Source organism: Drosophila eugracilis, unplaced genomic scaffold (assembly GCF_018153835.1).
Source record: "Drosophila eugracilis isolate 14026-0451.02 unplaced genomic scaffold, ASM1815383v1 contig_1197, whole genome shotgun sequence".
Taxonomy (NCBI): Eukaryota; Metazoa; Arthropoda; class Insecta; order Diptera; family Drosophilidae; genus Drosophila; species Drosophila eugracilis.
In genome coordinates this window covers 3,344,571-3,362,193 of record NW_024571981.1, presented here as the reverse complement: position 1 = coordinate 3,362,193, position 17,623 = coordinate 3,344,571, and the positions used below count along the sequence as shown (strand labels likewise).

Genomic DNA, 17,623 nt, shown 5'->3' with positions numbered 1-17,623 from the left:
GACACGAATTCGCATTTAGTCAAACGTTTGCGAAAGTGTGCGTTTGTGTTTGCCTATGTTTTATGTGTGCGGTGTGTTTTGCCTGCGAGTGCACAAAGTTAAATGGTTTTTTCATATACTATTCAAGTTTTTCTGTCTCTGTTGCTCACTCTGTCTCCTTCTCTGTAAACGTTTGTGTGTGTATGTTTGAAATGGCATTTGGTTGCCTGGTGGTAGCCAGCGGACACACAAAACTGAATGAGAATGAGTTTGGGTCCAAATGTGAAAATAATTAAAGTGTTTAATAAACTGATGCACTCGATTTTTTAGCATTGATTGTTAAACAAATACAGGCTCGACAAATAATGAACTTTTCATGGGATTGTGACCAAACATTAGTTGGTAATTTTATTAAATGCATTTGATTTAACGATGTTATATGTGTTTCTAACACTTGACGGAATAAAAATCAAATTGAAAATGGAGATAAGTGGAGTATTATTAAAAAAATAAGTAAGAACCCAGATGAATTAAATATATATACAAAGCTTTTAAAGTTTAAAATAGTTTGATTTAATAAAAGGTAATAAAAGACAAGTAAAATTTAAATTGTATAACCTTAAAGAGTTTCTTAAAGAAAATGTTGCAAAAAGCATCATCGCTGTTGACGCAGGCTAAAAAGCCTGTGCTGAAAAGTTCATGAAGAACTTTCGCCGAAACCAGCTCATTGTGATGCATTCGTTTCCTGCCAAATCAACTGTCAAATAGTGAACGGTACTTTTGATTATCAGCCATTTTGCATACCACCCAGACACCCATTCACTCCTCGATTTTCCCCCACAGGGGAAAATGCGTGTGCTCTGTGTTTGTGCTCGCTCACCTTGCTTTGCCTTGGGTACATTTAAATTTCCATTTGAAATTGGCAGCAGTTGAGGGGGCAGTGGACTGGCACGGGGTTTCGAGGAACAGACAGCTGTTACAATATTATTGACTCATATCGCATGCACGGCACAAGCTCACGCCAAGTCCTCCAGGACGTTGGAATATCAGGATACCTTCGAGCTGAGATACAGATATGGTTTATACGTAAGCAACGTTATAAATAAAAAGATCTCAGAATTATAAAGGTCTTTCTTGGACAAAATATTTAAGAGACCTTGTAACTCTACTGAACATTCTCTTCTGATTTTTGAAAATAAGAAAAAAAATCACATTCATTAGTTTAAGAATAGCCCTTTAAGTTAGGGCCTTCGTATAAACGCAGAAACGAATGCGAACAAGCTGTTCCCGACCTTTATTTCTGATTTGCCATCGACCCAGAACTTGAGGGTTGAGTTTTGAGTGCGGCGAACTTGGCATAAAATTAAGTGCTCCATTTTAATTGAATTGATGTCGGAGAGCCCAGAACGTGTCCCAGCCTTTTGCGGAAGGTAGCTTTTGACAATCTTGTGTCAATAAATGGCCGGGTGCTTCATCCACATATGCTGCCAATTCTGGGGTTGGCATACCTTTTGACTTTGCTTTTTATGTTCTCCAGTCTCGGTCTGTTTTATTTCGGTTCAGGTAATCATCGGGGAACTCGACAGGCACGTCTCCGTCTTGAGTTCCTTACTTTTTTCTTTATTTTTCTGTTCTCGAAGTGGTAACATCTGTTTGATAATGTCTGCCAAATGTTTATCACTTTGTTCGTGTTATTTTATTTTTGTATTCTTTTCTGTTTGTGCCGTTCATGAATGCATAAGCCGAGATTTTACTTAAGTTGACGGGGCAGAGAAGGGTCTATAAAAGTTGCCAAGACGAGTCAGCTTCCACATTCGAGTGAGAAAGCATTTAAAGGTCATGAATAACTTTATAAAGTAGAAGGCAGAGCTATGTAAGAGTCAGTAGATTAGCCAAGCTTAAAAAGTTTTTGAATTATTATTGTGTACTGAACTACTTTTAATAAGTAGAAAAAAATCTCGTTATACGAAATTAGAAATCAATTTAAATTGAATTATTTTAACAAAATACAAAATATAACATTTTTGATGCAAACGTCATCAATCGGTCAAATAAAAGACCAAATATCTGTTAATAAAAAAAAACAATTTAATGGATTACTCAGTTTCCAGCATTGATGGCCACACAAAAACAGTCAACAGGTTTAAAATAATAAATCATAGCACGGTGACTCGACACTGGGAAAGTGTCGTTTAAATTGCAATTTTCAGCATCGATGGCGGCAAAAAGTTGCCTTCCATTTTGCCATCGTATCGGGCGTTAATCGGTGGTGGCGTGTGGTGCCCCAGTTCCGATCCGATGATATGTTACGATACGTTACGTTCAAGTGGCGTTTGTTAAGTACAACACGCTTGACATCATTATCGGGACTGTCAACAGGAGCTGCTCAGCCCGAATCTGTTGATTATGTTGTTGTTCTCGTCGTCGAGGAGGCTCTGAAGTTTGCCCTCTGATTGACAACTTTCACGAGGGGGTTCAAAGGTCCCCAAAACTTTCGGCCTCCTCCTCGAACCAATGTCAATTGTCACTCGAATCCAATTTAACACAGAGATACATACATATACACATACATTGCCTGAAGGGTGGGAGTCGTAAGCAGCGTTTTAAACAGCCACGCACCGTGTCGCCGAAAAAGGCATCAACATTATTGGCATCGTCATCGTTATCTGACAGTTTGCGTTCGACAAAAGTGTCGAGGCGTTAACGGAGCTTGGTGCTGCTTTCCACTTGGCGCTGGTTACCCAGGCAACTGTCACAACTTTTTGCATCATGTCACGCACTCTAAGTGACAGGCCAAAGTTTTTGGAAATATTTAGCTTAACTTTTATGCTAAAAATGGCCGAAGAACTTACCTTTGCTCTTTAATACAGAGAGCTTTTTAACATTTGATTGACAGTCTGATATTATAGATTAATAATAAATAAAAATACATCTTTATAAGTGGGAAAACAACCTTATTTTTATTTGAATATATACTTATCATTATCACCTAAATAATTTATCAGAATAATAAAATCATTTAATAGTACATTTTAAAGTTCATCGTCAATTAAATTTGTAGCCAGAAGACGCTTTATACAAAAATAAATAACCAACCATTTTAATTGCTTTTCTGCTTAAACATAAATTGAATTTGCCTCTTGACTACCTCCTTATCCCCTAAGATTATCGAAATATTTGAAAATCTTAAACTTACAGTTGCATTTGATTGGCAAAAGTTTACGTGCCTAAATAAACACAGAAAGTTGAATACGGGTTTCTTTGGCTTGTGCTAAGCAAATGTTATGCAATTCCATTTTTAGCTTCAACATTCTAAATAAAATGTTTTCCCACCCAGATTAAATAACAAAATATTTTCCGAACCGAACTCCCACGAGCAAGCCGCAAAAGGTAAATGAAATGTGCAATCTGTGCAAATCGGGAAATCGAAAAACTTTTAGCTGGAAAAATTTTGCCAACAGCCGAACATGGCTAGCTTGTGTTTTTTCAGTGAAATCTGTTAGACCAGCAAATGTGTTGTTAGTCTTACAATAAAAAATAACTCCATTTTACCCACACATAAATATTCATTTATTTTATTAAAAATATTTTTGGCTAACCCTCTATGTAAGAAAACCGGATTACAAACATGAAAAGGAACTGAAGAATTTTTAATATCCGAAAACATATTTTCTCTGACTAATAGTAATTACGTTTGGCTTCTTTCGGATTCTGCCAAAAATGGAAAAGGTATTTTTCATGTTTGAATGACATTGGAAATATACGGGAAAACATTTTGAGCTGAAAGCATAAAAATCAAGAGAAATATGTGCATGTGAGAGAAGCCCACTGGGAGTCATATTGAAAAATGTGTCAGCTTTCATGCTAGAAATTTGCATTTGGCAACGAGTTGGTCAAACTAACACCTGGCATTGTGAAATTGTATGGCAAAAGGTATACTTTTTTTTATTTTTAGAACATTTTGGAAATTGTTGAACACGTGTGTGCGCTTGTGTGTATGTAGGTGACTTGTCAGAGGCAGTTAGAATAGTTTGTACATTTCCATAAAATATAATTAAAAGCAACTCGCCGGAGACACAAGTCTGACAGATTTTTGTGTTAAATACCATTCGTAACTCTGGAGATTTCTTGCATATTTTGCGGTGTTGTCTCAACATATTTAGCCCAGCTTTCAACGCAATTATCCTACCGATTATTGTGCAAATGCGTCAGTCAAGTATTTTCCCAAAAACAATTGCATATTTTATTGTAACTGCTGTTTGCAGCTGACAAATGCCTTTTGTGCTGCTTGTTTAATTGTAACTACGTCTAATTGGAAGCATCAACACTTGTTTTGTGCAGGCAACTTAATTAAAACACACACACACACACATATATGATTATATATAGATATGTACACTTATAGTCGCGCAGTGGGTCTGCTGGTGAAGTTTGAATGACTGCCAGTAGAGCTGTGGAAGAAATCGAGTATACGCCCCTTGAAAAATTTATCTGACATTTTCGCTTCCTTTGTTTCGAGAGGAAAGATCCGCCAACAGGCAAGAGCCAAAAAAGAATTCACGCTCGATTTGAAGCTCATCCCGGGTGTCTATCAGCAACAGCAGGCACACGGAGAAAAGAGTCGTTTACTAATATAATATTTTGTCTAATTCTTAACGTCACCTTCTAATAACTTGAGTATAATGGAAGTTAATAAACAAATTAATAAAAAGACCAGACCGATATATTATAGTTAAAATATAAGCTAGGATTACCGGCATAATATTTTTCCAAGTGCATCCCTCCCATTCCCTCTATGAATGCGACAGTTGAATGAGGCTCCTCTCAATGAACAGGGCCCGAGTCCTCATACCACACTCATTAGATCTGCCCCCTGACATTGGCATGAGATGTCCCCCTCTTAGGCTGACAACCCGTTTTCGGGCACACTGATATTTCGTCACTTAGGAACCCATGAGTCCCCGGACCAGAAATTGTTTTTACATAAACAGAGAGAGAGGGAGATAGAAGAGAGAGACCGAGCACGGTCCTGGTATTTTCTGGCTTTTCCGGTGTTATGTCAGTCATAATCATTCTGCCCCACATCGCCATACCCATCTTGCATTTGGCTGAATGGATTTGGGGAGATGTTTGCCCGAGATGTTGCCCCAGGCCCAGAAAACAGGACATGGCCCAAACAATGGTTAACCAATTTAGTGGAAAGTGTGGGCGAGTGTCTGAGCGTCTGTTTTGTGGTTGAAATCCGGCTATTGTTCGCAATTGATTTTAAATTAGCTTCATTTGCAGTTTACTTGGGTGGCTCCAAGTGGACTATTAAAGGTTGCTCTAAACGTTGCCTGTGGCGGTAACAAAAAAAGACTTTAACCTAAAAATTGTTTAAAAACTAAATGATTCGCCTTAAAGTTTTACTTTTACAGTTTCTGTAAAAACTAAGTATACATGGTTTATGGGTATTAAACAACAACTTTTTTGAATTGTTAAGCTGATAAAAGGATTATTTAGAAATGTTTTAAACATATTTTGAATTCCCTTATTTAATCCATGAACCTGAGAAGTCGATCAGTGTTGTCTTTAAATTGGCGTCTTTCGTGTTGGCTTTTAGATTTTTCTGCTTTTTATATAACCGGATTATGAGAATTATGCATTCAAAGTGCAAAAAAGATGACAGACAATGACCGGGCTTGAGACTTAAAAGTGCGAGCTGAAACAAAAGGCGACGTCAAAACGCAAATTGCATACAAATGCCTCGGATTGCAGGGCACATCCTAGAGCAGTGCTTAGTTTAATGCGTTTCCCCGGAGAACTCGACTCTCCCGTAGTGAGTAGAGTCGAGAGTTGGCTTACTTCCGGCACATTGCGACCATTTTATTTGGAAATATTTTCGCCAAGCCATCTGCTGTCTGCTGTCAATCCTCTGCTCTTCCCCTTACATGCAGAAAAACCTGAGTTGATATGAACAAAAATTGGTAACTATGTTTTTAATCAGACATATTAAAATTATATTTAGTTAAAGAGAAATAGTGTTTCCAAATTATTGTTAAATCTTTTTGAAAATAGAACATTTTTTAATAAAAAATACCTCATAGTTTTCCTTTAAGTGCATCCCTTGGCTTGTGTTTGTTTTTCTTTCGGTTTGTTGTCAAATAGTGGACCCCAGCTATACAGTTTTCAATGGAGTTGCAGAGGCATTTCGACAACTGACAAATGTCCTGGGTTGAACAAACAATAGATTTGGAGGGCTATCTCTATCTCTATAAAATGATTGCGACTCTGCTTGGTGGGAAATTTAATTTCCCGACTCCCACTGAGTCGAAGAGAGAAAAATTATTGACCCAAGTTTTCAGCATAAATTCTTGAAGTGTCGCGAATAATTTGAGTTTTCTTCAATTTCGCCTAAGTGCCCTGCCAAGTTCGGGATTTCCCATGGCACTTTTGAGTGCTATTAGTGCATTCATTCATGCAGCTCGGAATTGATGTCAGGTTCTTTGACTTACGATGCTCCGCAGCGGGCTCTTTGGCGCATTGCCTTTCTGAAGCTCATAATTCCTGTTTTCGCCCACTCCTTCGTTGCTCTCGGCCATTTTTTGCGTTTTTTCCTTGGTCCACTTTAAGTGACGGAATGTGTTAAAAAGTGAAAAGGCCTCCTCTCTGGAGGGAGTCTCAAAATGTGGAGGTAACTTTAAGGGCAGCAGTCAAAGATAAAAGTAGAGATGGCTTAGGAACTTTAAATTTAAGTTTCTCAAGCGGAATATTAAATATAATATTACACCTACACTAATATATATATAAAAAATGAATTTTTATTTTATATTTTTAATAATTAAAAAACCTATTAAATAACTTGCACAATTTTCTTTAAAGTGTTTGGGATAGAAACGCCTATTGAACATTTGCCAGTTGTTAAATTAGAATATTACCAGTTTTGGCACGCGGCCGCAGCCTTTGCATAATTTAATTATGCCAACTCTCATGCATATTTAATGTAAAAGCTTTTTAACGCCTTCCTTATTTATGTATTTTGAACACAGAAAATTTATTCCTTGTTATTGAAAACATTCAAAGGAAACAGCAACAATATTTGGCCCCGAAGTGTTTTTGCTAACCCACTTTCTGTTGGACCCTAATTAAGAACACTTTTTGGTCCGAACTTCTGTTTATGCCGGTTGCACTAATTGGTGGAAATAAGTTTTTGGTTCTATCTGCGGGGATCGGTTTGGAATCGATTTTCAATTTGCCAACATTGAATTGTGGCCTGTAGTGGCAACTTGACAGCGAATTTCTCGACTGTGGTCTGTCGTTTAGATAGGCCTACCATTTTCCAGGGAAAATTGATAAACACAAAGAATGCATTCTGTCCAACACACAAATCGACATCTGCATCTGTTGGCGTTCATTTAAAAAGTGTTCGCGGCCCAATATTGATAGCATTTCCCATGTGGAGGCGGAGTGGCCTCTATTGCTTCAATTACTGGCCATCGGAAAAAAAATGGAAAATGTTTGCCTTGTTTGGCAACTCTGGTCAGTGCAGCTGCATGGGTCGGTCGGTTTTTGGATGCCTTTGCCAGCTTTTACCCCTGGCTTCCCTTCGTTACCATCACATGTCAATAGGCATGTGGTGGGCGTGTCCGTTTTGAAGCAAACATCCATAGATATCCGGAAACTCTGTAAATGCCAAACCAATTTAAGTTCAAAAACATCAAAAAAAAAAACGACTTATTTTAAAAATAAGTTTCAAGAAAAGGGGTTTTTGAGTAAATAATTGCTACATAAATGATAGAATCGAAACACAAATATTAATAACTTTAAGAAAATCATCTAGCTTGTCAGTTATACTTTCCATTATACCCTCGTCAATTAACGGATAACCAAAAACCCAAAGGAACAACCCAAATAATTACCACAAAATATATCCCAAGGGGTGGCAATAAAATTAAACATAATTACAACAAAGTGCCCTCAGCCAATACAATCAATGGGTAAAATATACATACACATACACACACCAAAAACATGGATTGAAGAGCAAACAAATAGGCAAACTACCAATATAGTGGCAAAAACGATATAATTTTGTATAGCAAAGAAAATATTCTCGTTAACTTTTGCATAGAAATCGAGTGGGCCATTGTGAGTCGTTGGCAAAAACAGAACAACAAATATAAACCAGCTACAACGTACACACAAAATTTACTGGAGTTACAACACAGATTCACAGAAATAAGAGGGCAAACGTTGGTTTTTATTAGCAAACGCGTGTTGTGCCAGTCGTACGTGCCTCGAATTAGTTTTTTGCGATTTGAATAAAATGGTTTTGAATAAATTTGAATGCTACACCCACGCAACACAGCCAAGTACATAGCAACGAATCCATTGCAATTGTTAACTGGGCAATGGATATTCCAGCATTAGGCAAAGGACATTCAATTGTCCCCAGAGGCAATTTTGTAATTAGACAATCGCAAAAGCCCATCGATGAATGTAAAATAGAATAATCGTGTGTGTGAATGATGATTTGTTGAACTTCAAATTGCAACTGCAATCAGAAGATTAGTTATCAAGTAAATTCTAATTTTTAATCTTTTCCAAATATGAAAATATTAATAAAAAGTTCTTTCAAACTGATTTGTAAAAAGAAAATAAACTATAATTCAATTATAATTACATGAACTTTTCTATTTAATTTTACATTTTTAAAATCATAATTGAATGGGTCTGTCAATATTTTTTGTACTTACAAATTTAATTAACTTTTACATTGCAATTATAGCATTTATTATTTTTCCATTAGAGGTTGGGGAATACAAAAATCAAAACAAATGTAAATGTCAGCCAATTAACTGAACTACAATTAGCTGACTCCCTCCAAATAATATCCGAGTTAATCGCCGAGGCGTGACCGGGTCAAAGGTTAAGGCAGCATCGAGTGGCAACATAAAAGTCGGCCATTAAATAAAACACAGCCGTGAAATCGAAAAGGAGGGGGTCTACCGGGGTCACCAATACAATCATAAATCTAAGTGCACATCTGTGTGTATATGTGTTGGCATTTAGGTGAGCGTTAACAAGCCAAGGACTTGTATAATATTTTCTAATTTCTCAATTTCCCGCACATTGACATCCGGAACTAATAAAAATAAATCGCACTTTGATATCCGCTGCGCATTGCGTTCGTTCATTTGGCTTCGTTTTCCTTTTCCCGCCATTTTTTCAATAATCGTTATACCCACACTCATAAAGGAACACGGAAAAAAACCTATTTGTATTATTTATTGTGTACAAATTCTTAAAATAAAATATCATTTAAGTTTAGAATAATAGAAATATTCTCGCACATATATTAGTAGCTTCGGGATATGACTTTATCTACAGTTTAAAACATTTTATATTAAATTGATGCAGATTTTCCTTCAGTGCATACACATGCATGCCTGGCTACACATGGAAAGTTCTATCGGCTGTCAGTGTCGTGGCCCACTAACATTTTTATATCATTTTTGGTATTTCTTCTCCATTGTTTTCCTTTTTGCTCCCCGCACTTTTTTGGCCTGGCGAGTTAGCGCCAACAATAAATAAATACGCTCACATTCCCATAGACACATATATACTTTCCCACACACACACATGAGTAGAGATACAGTTACAGGAAATTTATAGATCTGACCGGATGTGCGTCTCTCTGGTGACAGAAACAGCGAGATAGGAGAAATAGTTGGAGAGCATATACCCCGTATCGGACATATATACATATATATGGTGTATATATTACACTTTATGTGTGTGTCTATTACATGTACAAGTTACAACAAAATGACCAACTAAATAAATAGTTTTCTAACCGCACAGAAACAGGCGGAACAGGCAAACAGGAATGTGTGCCACCAAACACCACTTCAATTTCATAGAAATCGCTTTTACGGCTTCCCAATGCCCAATTAGTTTGTTGGGGGTAATATTTGCAGTAAATATAAGGAAATATTTTATAGTGAAGGGCAGATGCAAATTCAAACCGAGTCTTGAATAAAAGAGCAACAGCACTCTGCCATTTATCCTGTAGCCCTCTGCCCAGTAATTGCATTGCACCTGAATCAAACTCAATTTCCCAGCCCGCCCTCTGAGCCCATTCCCTTGGGCAATTGTTCCAATCGAGCACTTTCGGGCTCCCTGGCAATTTGAAAATAGAGACAACTCGGCGCTCCTGCTTTTCTGCTGATTTCCTGCTGCTGGCATCGTAAATCCTGCCGAAGGGATAGTATATATATCACCGCCCTACAATATAAGCGACTCAGGGAAAGACGAGCCAAGGCAAGCGTATTATTGCTTCAGTGCTACTTGCTGTATCTATTTCTATTTCCGAGGATTTTGCACTTGGCAAAAACTAGAATTTAAAAACTAAAAATAATTCAATTTAAAATTTAAAATTACATATATATTAAATTGGCATTATAAATAAATATATATTTATCTAAAGCTAAAAATTAGCATATAATAAATATATAAATTTCTATAAAATATAAATTATACGCCAGCCAAAATTAGATCAACTTTAAAACTGTTTCTTTTTCCCAGTGCAACACAATAAAATTTCTCAAGTTGATGATGAGGAGCAAAACGCTTTTCAGTGTGTGCCAAAGTCTTAGAGATATATCTGCCTGCAACAGGAAGAAGCAGGTCAGCAAATGCAACAAAGCTGCTTATCGCTTAACGCTCTGTGTAATGCGTTTAAACTTGATGATTGATTCCGGGCAAACGCCCCTTCAGCCCCCTCTCTATCACAAAAAATCTCCCTTTAAGCCATTAGCTGCAACTAAGTGCAGATACCGATAGAAAACTGAACAAAAGTTTCTTGGTCAAACTTTAAGGGGGATTCGGGTTGGGTTATGGGTTATCCTGGTTCAGCCTAGGCTTAACTAAAGGAAAGCCCTTTTCCCTATACCTACACCCCCCACCAACCCCCTCGTAACAGATTTTCCTCCTGCTAGCGCCATTGTTCCATTCATTTTATGTTGTTGCCTGCGTTTTATTGACTGAAGTGTGGCCTGCGATGGCAATGGCGGCCATTGTGCCCTAAACTAAAACAAAGTACTGTTAGAAGCACTTTCTCCCGCTGTCAATGTGTGTGTGTGTGCCAGTGTCTATGTGCGTGTATGTGTGTGTACTGGTTATGGCTCGTTATATGCGTGCGTGTTACTGCGCAAAGATGCCCCATAAATTTCGCGCGTTTTCGCCTTCAATTTTTTGTTTCCCGCTCCTTGTTTTTAATTTTTTTTGTTGCTTTATTTTTAGTGATATTTTTTTATGGCTGAGCTAGAACGGCACAATTATTTTTGTTGCTGAAAGTTTTTTTCGCACTATATTTTCTGTGGCAATCTTTTTTCCTAAATTTAATGACTTTGGCAGCTCTAGGCCACTAAATCAAATTGTTATTGCCCGCTCCTATTTCTTTTTGTCACCTAAATTAATTTTACGATGTCTGATGTGGCAAGTGTCTGGCTAGGGTTTTTATTTGGCTTTGCTGCAGTAAAGTTAAAAAACTTGCAAGACTTTTTGCAGCTGCTGCCAGTTAATTAGCTGAAAAGGCTTTTGAAATCGAAAGAATAAAAAGGCTGGTGAAATTGCAATTGCAATTGAAGACAGAAAGTAAAAAAGGAATTTCCGCTCTGAGATTTTCAAAGAGATAAACGAAGCGACAAAGTCATAAAATAGTTTATTAATGCGGACACAAGTAACTGGCCAACTGTGAATCAAAAGGAATCGTTGACATCATTTAAATATGAATATAATATGCTATGTGTCATGATATATGCATTATATTTCATAACTGACAAGCTTTAAAAAGAGTTTTAAATAAATGATTTGAAAAATGTCACTTTTAGGTTTCAAATTTTTTTTTTTTATTTTTATGGGAAAACCTTTTAAAGTCAATTCAATAATATTTTATTTCTGCCCACACAATATAACAGTATTCGGCAATTCACCTTGGCATTCATTTAAAACATTTTCGTTTATTAACAAACCAGCCAAAAAAAATAGTGGGAGCAACCGAGCAGCATATTTACCTGGTGTCCCAGCACTTCGGCGCACAGTATTTATGGACCGGTGCTGTAGTCAAATATTTTTCCACGCACTCAACTCACGCACGAATGGAGGGGCATTTGCAGTGGTTGTTGTATTGCTGGGAAAACGAGGCTTTTGTTTGCATATTTTTTTGGCATAGCACTTAACGCCGTGGCAGAAACGCAGAGCCGACCACAATGCCCAGGCTCAAAATGCCATCCCACCAAAACTCCGGCTGAACAGATCCCGATTCCCCGGGGCGGAGCTTATCCCTGACTCTCTGGTCAGTTCGGCTGGCACTTTATATACTCGTACTTGCATTTTTCCATTTCCACATTTAAAACGCCGCATTTCCCTCTTTGGTTTCTGTTATGCTTTTGTTTTTCCCATTTCCATCGTGACGATGACGGGGCTCAGGTAGCGTTAACACTTGTTTAAAAATTTGTTATTGGATTTCTTTTGTTCGCATTGTTTATTTATTGTGGCAGTCGGCGGAATGGAGAGTGACAAAAAGGACAGATAGTGGGGGAAAAAGGAGCCGGGAAATGGGTTGCAGGAAGACCGGAGATGGCAGACAAGTTGACCTCACATGGGTCACGAGTTCTCCATTTATTGGTGTCGTTTTTCTTTTTTTGCTTGGTTGGTTTGTCCAGTAGCGCCTTTGTCACTTTCCATTGGCTTTACCGGATTGCACGTAATATTCCGGACAAATTGAATATAATTGCGCTTAAGCTGAAAAGCGCATTAACCAAATTGAATATCCCAGGCTGATTGAGGTATCAAAATTGATTTTAAGTTCCATATGTGCAGACAGAAATAAAAGCCCAAATAAAAAAGCTGTACCTTGATTCGAGGTGCTTAATTGGCCATTTAAGCCAATAAAAAAGGCAAAGATAGGTACAATTTTCTAGAGTTTATTTTCTTTATAAATTCAAGTTCTGAAAACTTCAACTTCTTTAGTTCCTAATCTTTATGCGTGCCTAAATATTTTCCTTAAACTAATTGAAAGATAAATTTCCATGAACTCAAGAGTCTGTATAATAGCATTCCCATTGAAACAGATGTTTCCTCTGCATGTCACCGACAATAAAACATTTTATAATTCACCTTTTTCGTATTAGGCTAATTAACTTGCAAACAACTTTGTTTTGCTTATTTCATAATTGAAAGGACAGAACTTGTTACTTTGCCTTTGCTCACATATGGAAGAGAAACAAGAAACTCGTTTGCGTTGGCCAGCAAGCAAATTAAGTTAATTAGAAGCAAATGAAATATGAGAAAAGTTGGCATTTAAATGCTGCAAATTCCCCAAGGGGCCAGTGGAGAGTTGCTATGGTCGTGTCCTTGTTGCTCAAACATAATATTTTTGGGCATTAAATTTAAGGAAGGAGTCGTAGCCGGAGTCACGTTTTACACTTCAACAGCATTCCCGCTTGTTAAATTCACTGGCCATTACAATTGCGTAAAATGGTTGAATTAATGGCTAGCCAATGTCTGGTCTGTGTTTTGGTTTTCGCCAGGTCCTCAGTGGACTCTGTGCCCTGCAAAAACAGCTGCGTGTAATTTTAATGGGAATATTCATTCGTGCCCACAATTTGGAGACAAGCGGCGGTTGAAAGATTGGCGAACACTTCCACAGGCAGCACTTAATGTAATGTAATTTGGATGCTCTCGGTTAATTATTCAGCAAATTTTCTACGACCTTTTGGGATGGTTTATATCAGTTAAACACACACTTTGATGTCGCGATTTGCCAAGAAATTCAGTTGGCTCTCAGTTTTACACTGGCTCTGGTTTCTCGGCTGGCTAATTAACGTTACTGCAGGAAGGACCAAAATTCAATTAGTTAAATTTTCCAAGTATGACAAGTATATTGCTAAATTCACCAAAGTGGAATTTATCAAAGAGATTTTATACATTTTTTTGGGAAAATTTCGATTATTTTCGTTTGTCACTCTAAGAGCTTAGATTGAGACATTCCGCATTAAAAATTAAGCTAATTTCCGCGGCGACATTAGGGAAATGTCACGACCAAATTTAGACCACTTTGATTCCGGTGGCGCATTTGATCCTAACATATAATTTGATTTGCTCTGTCAAGTATAAATATTTCCTATTTTTACACGCTTTTTGAAGCGAATTTTTTTGTTGCTGTAAATCAATGAATTTGAAATGTAGAAGGAGAAAATTTCTTGAATTTCCTTTATATACGAAGAAAAATATGAACGTTTTCTTTATTTTTCTATAAAAGAAAAATTCTAGATTTCCATTCCCTGTTGCTAGCGGTACTAACATTTTTTGACCTCTCTTCTCTGTCAATAAGATCCTATCAAGTGCGTCCTAAAAGTGTGGGATTGCATTACAAAGGTGGGAAATACCGGCAAAGAGCATCCCTTTGTCCGGGCATAAATCAAGGTCTGGATGAATATAAAAAGCAGGTGCGTGGCGCAACAAAAAGCGAAATATAAGAGAAGGAAATCTGCATTAACCAAAAAGGCATTTAGAAAGCGGTGGCCACGACCACGCCTGCTGCAGAAATTAAAAGCGAATTTCCGACACTCAAGAGGGCTCTCAGCCCGACGGTTTTCTTTTAGCTGTTTGGCAGTTTTATGAGCCGGCTTTAAAATCACGTTAATGATATTTACAACGGCGTCTGTGCGGGAAGCTGAGTTGCAAATTCGCAAGTGGAACGGTAGACTCACTGCGGCCTTTTGACCAGAGACGCTTCCGTTTTCCGACCCCTCTCGACCATGGTGTTAACTGTGTGAATTTCCCGGCATTTCCCGGGCAGCTCAAGTCATTTGCATAACAAAGTCCAACGAACACGCCCGCACACACACACACAGTTGGTATTTACAACATTTAAATTAGACATTAAATTTGAAAGATGGGCTGCCAGGGAACTTTGCCCATTTCTCTCGCAGGTGTTCCCTTCTTTATTTAGCCTTACATTTGCCTCCTTTTTATATTTTTCTGCCAAATTTATTTAAGCTGCAGATCATTTTTGGTCTCGGCACTCGGTAAATACCACTCTTGATTTACTTATTTACTTTGCTTTTATGGCACTCAAATGACATTTCGCCTTTTGTTGTTGCTTGTAATTTGGCCAGTTGTTGAGTGTTTTCTTTGGGGTCGATTATCGCGATAAGCGTAATTCCTTTTCTTTGGCCAAAATGAGACCAGTCTATATATTAACTTATTGGCAATTACAAAAGAAGATACCAACTGGAGAGTCAGCAAGTTCGGAAATCGTAAATATGTTTCGGGAGTTCTAGTTTAGTGCGAACATAATTTAGGCTGATTTATGGGTATTGAATTGGAACTGCCATTCGGGGACTGTATTTAAGGGATATTGACTCTTTATGAGAAGTTTTTATAGAAATCATATGAAAATACACCATTTAAAAAAATGAATATCAGTTTTGAACCACTATTTAAAAATCTCTCTTCAGACAGAACCTACTTCAGATTGTATTCAAAATATGCTCACTTTTGCCCATTAGGACTAAAAGCATAACAAAGTACAAGAACCGAGAGCACAAATTAATTCTCATACAAAAAGTTTATCGCTCCTGTCTGTTTTGGGGGAACCCCAGGCAAGGACAAGAGCTACACTATATAGGCGAAGTAGCTATAGAGACTACAGAGTACTAAGGAAATCAGCACATTTGGTTTTAACGACTATGTTCCCCGGCATTTTTTTCTGGTAACAACGGAGAATATGCTCCACCGCTGGCATATCTTTTCCTTTGGTTGTTTTCATCTCGTTTTTCTTATATATTTTTATTTGTGTCCAACCAGCTCGTTATTGTTGCTTTTTAATGTGCATTTGTTGTCGCCGGTGGTGTCGGTGGTTGGGTGGTGCTATTTGGCGTGGCATTTCAACATTCGAGCACTGCAAACGTCACAAGATGAGACGCCAGCATTCCTTTCAAGGGGTATGTATATATTTAACATCATTTTGACTCCGAGTTAAATCCAAATATAAATACATTTTCAGCTTGGGATTGTCATGGAATCAAGTTATGATATATTCTAGAGTAATATTTCTAGATTTCATTTTATATGCATATCCATTCGCATTCATAAGGCAATCAATCTTCGGCTTTCTCTCGCTCGGCAGCCGTTTCTGGTCCTTTTCCCTGTGTGGTGATGGTGTGGTGTCCTGTGAATTCAAGCAGCTGAGCAGCTCTTGAAATATGCAGACAGATGAGCCGGCAGCAACCATCACCCACAACAGCAACAATGCGATGATGGCAAACTGTTATTATGCAAACAAATTACATGGCGGATATATCACTGAGGGAAAATAAATGTTTGGAATTCCAGGAAAAGTTAATGATTTAAGAGCTTATCACTCTGAAAAAGATTACAATGATGATCTTGTAGGAATAACTCATAAATATAAGGACAATAAAAAAAGTAACATACATTCTTAAACTGTTTTAATAATTTAACCCTACAAATCTAGTAATTTTAATATGTTTTTTCCGGTGCATGCCAACTTAAGGACATCACAATAGAGTTTCCTTGCATTCCTTTGCCTATTTCAGCAGTTATTATTTGGCCATTTGGGTGGATACTTCGACTTTGCTTATTGCCGAATGTAATTAAAATATCCAATTAGTTCAGGGAGCGATCTGCATATATGTATATGCCTCGGTGGCCAGGACTTTTATGAGCTCCGTCTCCTGTTGGCCACATAACTAATGACCGAGAGGACAACCCCGGGTTCGGCCAGCAACATAAATTCCCTTTTGGGTAAAATTAATAAAAATGATTGCAGTCGCCTGTCTTGCTACGTAGTTCGTACAATGAATGAATGGCGCATGCCAGCTGTTGGCCAAACACGCTTTTGATTGCCAACAACATCCAGCTACAGCTACAAAACCAACATTGTTGTAAGCCAGAGAACGGGCCCAAAACAAAACATCAGGAAGGGAATCCAGTGTTGAAAAAAAAAATGGAACCCGTCTTTCATCAGCGCGTGCATAACAAGCAGCTCGGCTCAAACTAAAGCTGGACAGCCCTGGCTGACTGGGAATGGGCCAAAACCATGGTGAAGGAATGGGCCAGGACGGCACTACCACTGGCCTGTCGCTCACTTGGCTCACATGGTATAGGGAGGGCGATAGGGATGTACGGTTCTCCGCTCGGAAAACCATTTCGGATGTCCTTGGTGTCGCTTTCCTTGTGTCATGCCACTGCAAAATGACAAACAGTTCGCGGGATGTGATGCAAACTCAAACGCGAAAAATAAGACAGCACAAGTCAAACCAATATTGGGATAAAAAATACCCAAATTGTTGTTAATTTACTTTATAATTTTCATAAAAAAGTTAAGGAGTAAGTCTAAATTAAGTAAGTGTAAATTAATATCAATGCAAGGATTGATATTATTTATTTTATTTTATAAAAAAGATACCTCATTTATATGTACTAAATGCCTAAAAATTAAATCTTTCTTTTTAAAAACAGATTTTTTGGAAGTAAAGATGATAAATGTAATATGAGTAAAATACCAACATACCCCTTAATAGGAACTCTGACAAGCTTGTATGTCTGGGGCGTCAGAAAAATTCCATTTGCA

The 17,623-nt window shown here is 37.7% G+C and overlaps 1 protein-coding gene across 1 annotated transcript; it reads left to right on the top strand.

The window, feature by feature from the left end:
• The first annotated feature begins 16,232 nt into the window (after positions 1–16,232).
• LOC108103057 lies at positions 16,233–16,346 on the top strand. The gene has a single exon (XM_017208370.1). It carries the CDS (start codon positions 16,233–16,235, stop codon positions 16,344–16,346), a length of 114 nt encoding a protein of 37 aa, XP_017063859.1.
• The last annotated feature ends 1,277 nt before the right edge of the window (positions 16,347–17,623 follow it).